At 38.1% G+C, this 7,459-nt stretch overlaps 1 protein-coding gene across 1 annotated transcript; it reads right to left on the bottom strand.

The window, feature by feature from the left end:
* Positions 1–3,851: 3,851 nt before the first annotated feature.
* Positions 3,852–6,970, bottom strand: LOC133029013 (uncharacterized). The gene is made up of 2 exons (XM_061105392.1): positions 4,486–6,970; positions 3,852–4,376 (listed from the first exon to the last, which is right to left on the bottom strand). Exon 1 carries the CDS (start codon positions 6,566–6,568, stop codon positions 6,137–6,139), a length of 432 nt encoding a protein of 143 aa, XP_060961375.1. The 5' UTR covers positions 6,569–6,970; the 3' UTR covers positions 3,852–4,376; positions 4,486–6,136.
* Positions 6,971–7,459: the final 489 nt, after the last annotated feature.

The raw sequence follows: 7,459 nt of genomic DNA, 5'->3' as shown, positions 1-7,459 counted from the left end.
GTGTCTCCAGCGATGTGTGGGCCTCCAATGATGACTTGCAAGTGTCCATCTATTGGCGGAGGCATCAGATCCTGGTTGTTCTGACCTTGGTTGGCCTTGACATACTTCTGTAGGTGCGGGTTGTTCTTCTTGATCAGAAGTTCTATCTCCCACTTCAGGTTGTAGCATTCGTTGGTGTCGTGGCCGTAGTCTCCATGGAACCGACAAAATTTTGTCATGTCCCTCTTGCTGGTATCTTTCTTCATGGGCCTGGGCTTCTTGTACGGAATCAGCGACTGAGTTGCTATATACACACTTTCTATATCCTCAGTTAGGATAGTGAATGCATTGTGTTTGGCGCGATCACGGGGAGTCTGTCCGGGTTTTTCGATGAACTTTCCCTTCTTCCCGTTCCCTTGCTTGTGGTTGTTGCCTGAACGCTTGCCACTTGAGTTGCTAAAATATTGGGGAAGCTGGGCGGACGTTCCAGTAGAAGGAGCCTTCGTTTTGTTCGGCTTTTGCTCACCTTCTGCTCGCTGAATGGCTTCTTCGAGCTTGATGAAACCTTCGGCCCGGTCGAGGAAATCACTCATTGAGTCGACCGGTCCGTTCTTCCTTATGACCTTCCATAGTTCGCCAAGGACTTCAATGCCCCCCAGTATCACGGATAACTTTCCATCCTCGGTTACCCGTGACACCTTGGTCGCTTCCGTCATGAATCTGCTGATGTATGCCCGAAGTGGCTCGCCTGGTCGCTGTTTTACTTCGACCAAATCTCCCAGATGCAATGGGAGTTGGCGTGAGGAAGAGAATTGTGCATGGAATTCTGAAGAGAAAGTTTTCCATGAAATAAACTTTCCTGGAGCCAACTTGAAATACCATTGCTGTGCGGCCTCCGACAGAGTTGCTGGGAAGATTCTGCAGCATACGTCTCCTCGCAATCCTTGTAAATCCATCTGCATCTCGAAATACTTGAGATGAGAGAGAGGATCTTCTCTCCCAGTGTACATCTTCCACGTTGGCATCTTGAACTTGTCAGGTAGTGGCAGGAGGTTGATTTCTGGCGAGAAAGGAGTTCCACGTGCGCGGTCTAACTCAAGATCATTATTACGCTGCCCGGCCATGCCATGAAACATATTCTTCAGTTCGTCAAGCTGGGCCTGTACGGCTGGGCTGACTTCATTGGCATTATGGTCGGGTTGGGCTACGTCAGCGTCTTTCTGAGCGAGGATTTGAGTATGGGCTCCGGACTACACATTCGTTGTAGTATTCTGCTCGTCTGCTCCCCTTCTTCTGTTCAGGTCATCCCATAGGTCACGGGGTGTTCCCAACCTTTCGAACACAGAAGAACCTGGCTGCCTTAGCGATTGGTTCGCTTGGTTGGCAGGTGGAATGGCTCCATTATTTTGAGTGGATCCATCGAGCATGACTCCTCCTGATGAATTCCCGGACAAGGTCTGTCCGCCTACCTCTTGGCCCACGAGTGGAACTCGTGACCGGGGATTGGACGGTTGACCGTTGTTTGTCTGGGAAGCATTCACCGTTGGGTCATCCTCAGCTTCTCCAAGGGGAATGATGCTCGGCGCCTGCTGGCCTACAGTCTGATAGGCTCTCCGTATCAGCACAGTAGCTTGCCGACTACGATCTTCGATTTCTGCGTGGTGAGCCCTTAATGCCTCCATCTCTTTATCTCTCCACTCAGCGAACATACGCCTCTGTTCGTCAAACGCGAGGTTTACTGCGGCACGTAACTCCTCCTGATCGTGATGCAGGGTATTGTTGTGGCCCTGCATGAGTCCAAGCGCAGCACGGAGATTTTGCAATTCGGTTGCATCTCCGATGGTTGTCTGGGCGCTGATGCCTGGTGGAACAGTCATGTTATGAACATCCTGGCTGTGTGCAGAACTGTTATTTCCGGTCTCTTGCACACCAGGCGCAGTTTCAGTAACATGAGTTGTTCCATCATTCACCACGCTTCCCGTCTGTCCACGATTGACAGCCGGTGGAACCGTCGAACTCCCTGGGTCCTGCAACATTGGATCCAGCGTCTGTGGGTTTGCTGGGTCGGACAGGCCTCTGCGAGTTTGCACCATCGTGTCGAAAGAGCGATCTGTGATTCTTCTCTCAATGAAAGCACCAAAATGTTGACTTCGCTTTTAGCCAACGATAATGAGTCTTTTGATAAGCGATAAACGATATGTCGTAATAAGAATACATAATAAAGCAAATAATAATAATAATAAGATACAAAAAATTTATAGAGGTTCAGCCCCGAGCAGTTTTGTAATAGCCTAATCCTCGTTAGTTGTATTGACTTAAGAATAAGGAAGAAGATTCCTTTTCTTATAGCTCTTACAATAATATCTCTGAATATATAATTCTTAGATAGCCTTAGCTTATAGCGTTTCGGCGTATGATCACTGTTATACAGTTTCGATCAATCTCCCTTTTTTCGTCCTCCCTGCCCAGTGAACATTCCTCACTATTTATTGGGCAGGAAACTTGAGGAGAGGAGTTTCCTCTCTCGTTACAAAGCGCATAAACACAAAGATCGTGAGATCATTGCTGAATGCTAGGATCGTGGGATCGAGGTTGTATACACCGATAGTGGAATCGTGTGTATGCCATATCCACACAAGTTGATCCCTGAGTTATAGGGATTGAGCTGGTGACTCACGAAATGCTTGGCCGAATTCGCTAAGTGTTGCTCATTCTGCACGGCTCGTTGAGTATTCCATTATGGACATGCCAGCGAGGCATCCTGCTCGGCATGTTGATCCGACCAGGTGCTCTAAGTTGATGCCACGTGTCACCATTCTTGTGATGCCACGTCAGAGTGCCAATTTTGGGATAACGCCTACAAAAAAAAAAACCAAAACAAAAACAAAAATCAGTTAACTGTACATTCAAATAAACCAAAACGAAATTAATAGTAAACAAGAAACCAGTTACAAAAAAAAACAAAATTAAGCCATCAACTGAAAACTTATAATACAAAGTGTTGCTGATTCATTCAAACATCCAGTCTTTACAAAAAAAAAAAAAAACACTTTAACTAAGTAACAAGTCTTTTAAAAAAAACACTAAAAAACTATATAACATTGTCTTAAAATACCAAATACAAAAAAAAAAAAAAAAAAAAAAACCAAACGAAACCAGTTTCCTGAAAACATAGGAACATAAATCCAAAAAAAAAATGTAATTATTATAAACATCTATCCATTCATTTGAAATCATTTCGCTTTGCCCTTTTCCTTTGGAATATCCTTCGCTTTGACCTTTGCATTATCCTTTGATTTCTTCACCTTTTTCAACACTTCATCATCAGTTATATAACCACCAATTTGTTTCCTCCTAGCATGAATAAACAAACTCACAGCAAGATCATCTCTATTTACTGCTACCAAATCAGACATCTTAGCTGGAATGTCATCGATTTTCCCACGAATGAAAAATTCAGCAAACTTGATGACAAACACTCCACAGTCACTGCAATAAAACAAAAAAATGAATTCAAATAAAAAAAAACCGATTTCTGTGCAAACAAAACAAAACCTGACAAAAAATATAAACAGAACAAAACATGAAACTAGTTTCAATTAAAAAAATATATAATGAAAAGAGGAAGAATTACCTATTGACCTGACTTGGAAGCCCATCTATGAACTTGAAATTCAAAGGTTCTCTTTTCTCAACAGAATATGGACCTTGAACCAAATTAAGATCTGGCCTAGAAGAATAAACATCAAGATACTCCAAATAAAATGGCAGCATAGTAGAATAAGCTTTGACATGATCCAAGGCACGTTTCTTATTGAGAGCACCAGACATGGAGTTATATACGTTCAACATCCTCTCCTTGATACAAAATAGACCAATATCCAATGTTTTTGCTTTTGAATATTGACATATATAAGAACATGGTCAGTAAGCACCCAAGGAGTATTGCAAAACAAATACTCACCAACAATGTATCTAGGAATGACATTATCAAAGTCAATCTTAGAAGGATTAGAACCCGATTTCAAGAACTGATTGTAGGAATTCCATATGACTTGATCAAACAAACAATCGGTAGTGGTAATCCTCTAGTTCAAAGTATCGTCTTGCTTAATCTTCTTCCTAAGGTAGTAGAATACCACATCTAAATGCTACAGAAAAGCAATAAACACATGTATGAGAAACCGGTTTTTGAAAGAACCGATACCAGAAATATAGACTACATAAACATCAAACACATAAAAAATAATAAAAAAAAAAACTAGTTTCTTACACTGTCACACAGAAATTCACCACAAGCATGAAGCTAGTAGAACCACATCTTCTCCTAAATTTCAATGAAAGAAAAATCCATCGGTGGAGATAAGATGTTGTCCGCGTCGGAGTACTTCTTCACACTGACAACACAAAAAATAACAAACACAAAAAAAAAGTCAATCACATACAAAAAAAGAATACATAAAAACAAATGTAAAAAATATAAATATACATACAAAAAATACTAACCCCCTATTCATGACTATGTTCTCATCAATAAATTTTGAAAACTTAATGCACTGCTCAGGACCAGTATTATAACCAATTTCATCTTTAAAAGGATTGATTCCATGCACAATAAATTTATCATCTTGCACAATCCTCATTAAGTCTTCCTTTGAAGATGAAGAAGACCCAAAGTCCACAACATATGGCGACAGAACAACAGAGCTTGGTTTTGGCTGCCTCTTTTGAATCTCCGGAGACAAATATGATTCATCGTACAAAACCAAACTCAACTTATCACTATCATCATGAAACGAAACATCATCTGTCTTCAAAGCACTCTTAACAGTGCTATCAACCACACCCTTAAGAAAATCAGGATCGATAAACATATTTTCAAAATTCAAAGTGTCCTTTTCCTCCTATAAAATTGAAGAAAAAATATTTAGAACAAACAATAACATTCAAACAATGCAAAATATAAATGTGAAAAAGCTTGTACCTCAGCTTCAACAGTATGAACAGACAACTGTAAACCACCACCATCATCCGATATATCCTGATAGTACGCCTGAACCATAAATTAATTGAAACCAGATTTTAAACATAAATATACAAACTGGTTTCCTACAGAAAATAACACAAAAACATAGACATAAACAAAGACCAGAAACCAGTTTCAATAAATTGAAAAAGCGTATCTCAACCCAACCTAATACAGAAACCTGTTTTAACTAACAGTCAAAAATCATACAATAACACATCCAATACAGAAACTAAATTAAACAAGATGATGAAAAAACTATAAAAAAAAAACCAAAAACAACATAAATAAAGAAACTCGTTTCTTACAAAAAAAAACACAGGGACAGAGACCTAATCCCAGACCAGAAACCAGTGTCAATAAACAGAAAAACCGTATCTCAACCGAACCCAAAACAGAAACCTGTTTCAAACAACTGTGGAAAACAATATAATAACACATTCAATACAGAAACTAGTTTCAACAAGATGATAAAAAAAACTATAATAAAACCATAAACAACAAACCTATAATCAAAAAACACTAAACAAAGAAACTAGTTACCTCTCTTATAGGGGATGAAAAAAATTCAGAATCCTTAGAACTGCCATCATTCTCCTTCTTCTTCAATCCATTGATAATTTCTACTAATTTAGCAAACTCACTCAAAAACTCCATCCTCAAACTAGAAATACCATCCTTAATTTGTTGTTGACACTCTTTGATAGAATTCAATTCAACACAAATCTGGTCCAACTTTCCATGAGAAACTTGAATAGTATACATAAAAAACATGAAAATATGTAATGATAAACATACACAAAAGAAATGCAAATAGAAACCGGTTTTTAATACATTGACCTGATCATTAACTTCATCAGAAGACACAGCACCACCAATCCTCTTCGAAACATATTTAGGATCAAACTTGAATTTAGAAAAAATACTTTGAGATTTTTCACCACTCAAAGCAACAAAATCCTTTACAACAATCTGGAAATATAAAAACACAAAACAATTTAAAAAAATCGAAGAAAAATAAAACAAACAATAACCAAAAAATGAAATTTGAAAAAAAAAAATTACCTTCAGATTGTTAAACACACCCTGAATCAACTCACTAAACTCCGTTGTAGGGCTATTCTCCCAATTCTAAACACGAGGAATCTTGTTGCTGATTCTTTTGCAAAATCGAGGAGACAAAGACGGGATAATCTCGTACAGCCAAATAAGAAATGCAATAGGAAATCCTTTAAGCTTGTAACCCTTCTCAATCATCTTCTTCTTAGCAAGCTGTTCAAAGGTATCGTTTCCATCTTTTAATGCAATCTTCAAGTGATAAAAAGTCTTTTCCCACAATAATCTCCCCCATCCAAACCGATTAAACACTTCAATGTAATCATCCCCATTAACCATAGCAAATATAAAGTTGTCAATCTTTTTCCCTTGGGGATAACCATACAAATACCCAGCAAAGAAGTATACAAGAGCTATCTTCACATAATCTTCGTCATCTTTCAACGCACCACTGAAGAAAACACTAGCAACTTCCTTCACCGTAAGCTTCTCAGTCAGCCCATGCATACAAAAAATACCCTCCTTGTAAGCAAGCAACTTCTTTGATTTGAAGAGATCAACATCATAGGATTTAGTACAATCCAAACCGGTTATTAGGGAAAACTCTTCAATTCCAAAACGAACAGCCTTGTCTCCCAATTTGAACCAAAGCTCAACATCATCCCTTTTGGTGTGAATCTGCCGCAAAAGAACGAGATCAATCAGCTGTATCTGATAGTTAAAGTTGCTCACATCAAGAAAATGGCCAAATGGAGACTTGCGAAACAACTCCTTCTGATCATCTGAAAGGTTCTCATTGATATCATCAATGACATTATAAGGATTGTAAAGTTGAGGTTTCCCAGCAAACCTCTTCTTAACATCAATTTTAAAATAATATTCCCGTGAGAGAAAAAACAATATAAACAATCGAAATTAAAATTACGGGAAAAAAAAATCAAAAATTGGTTACCCACCACAAAGAGAAAAACTAAAAACTTAAAATAAAAACATATATATTATAAAAAAACATATTCAAATAAAACTGTAAATTGAAAACCTGAAACATGCAAAATAATAAATTAAAAAACCAGTTTCTTAAAAAATAAAAAATTACCAATGGAGCGTCAACAGAAGGAGCCTCGCTCTTCTTCTTGCCATGCGATTTGGAAACCAGTTTCTTCTTGAATTTCTTAGCAACATTAACAAGCTTCTGATCATCAACAATATTAGGTTCACAAACTTTATCCTAAAAAAACATAAAACACAATACAGTTAAATGAAAATGAAAAAAACAAAACTATTAAAATAAAACAACCAAAAAAATATAAGAAAAAAAAGAAGACATACCAAATTAGAATCGTCCACCACATCCTTAGATTTACTTTTCTTTGACGCGCTAGCGTCATCACTAACAGC

Source organism: Cannabis sativa, chromosome X, assembly GCF_029168945.1.
Source record: "Cannabis sativa cultivar Pink pepper isolate KNU-18-1 chromosome X, ASM2916894v1, whole genome shotgun sequence".
Lineage (NCBI taxonomy): Eukaryota > Viridiplantae > Streptophyta > Magnoliopsida > Rosales > Cannabaceae > Cannabis > Cannabis sativa.
Note: the sequence above shows the minus strand (reverse complement) of the source record. Positions and strands in the feature narration are given on the sequence as shown.

Excerpts from the sequence above, each read along its gene's own strand:
- LOC133029013 (XM_061105392.1), bottom strand. The coding sequence starts at position 6,568 with ATGCATGGGCTGACTGAGAAGCTTACGGTGAAGGAAGTTGCTAGTGTT.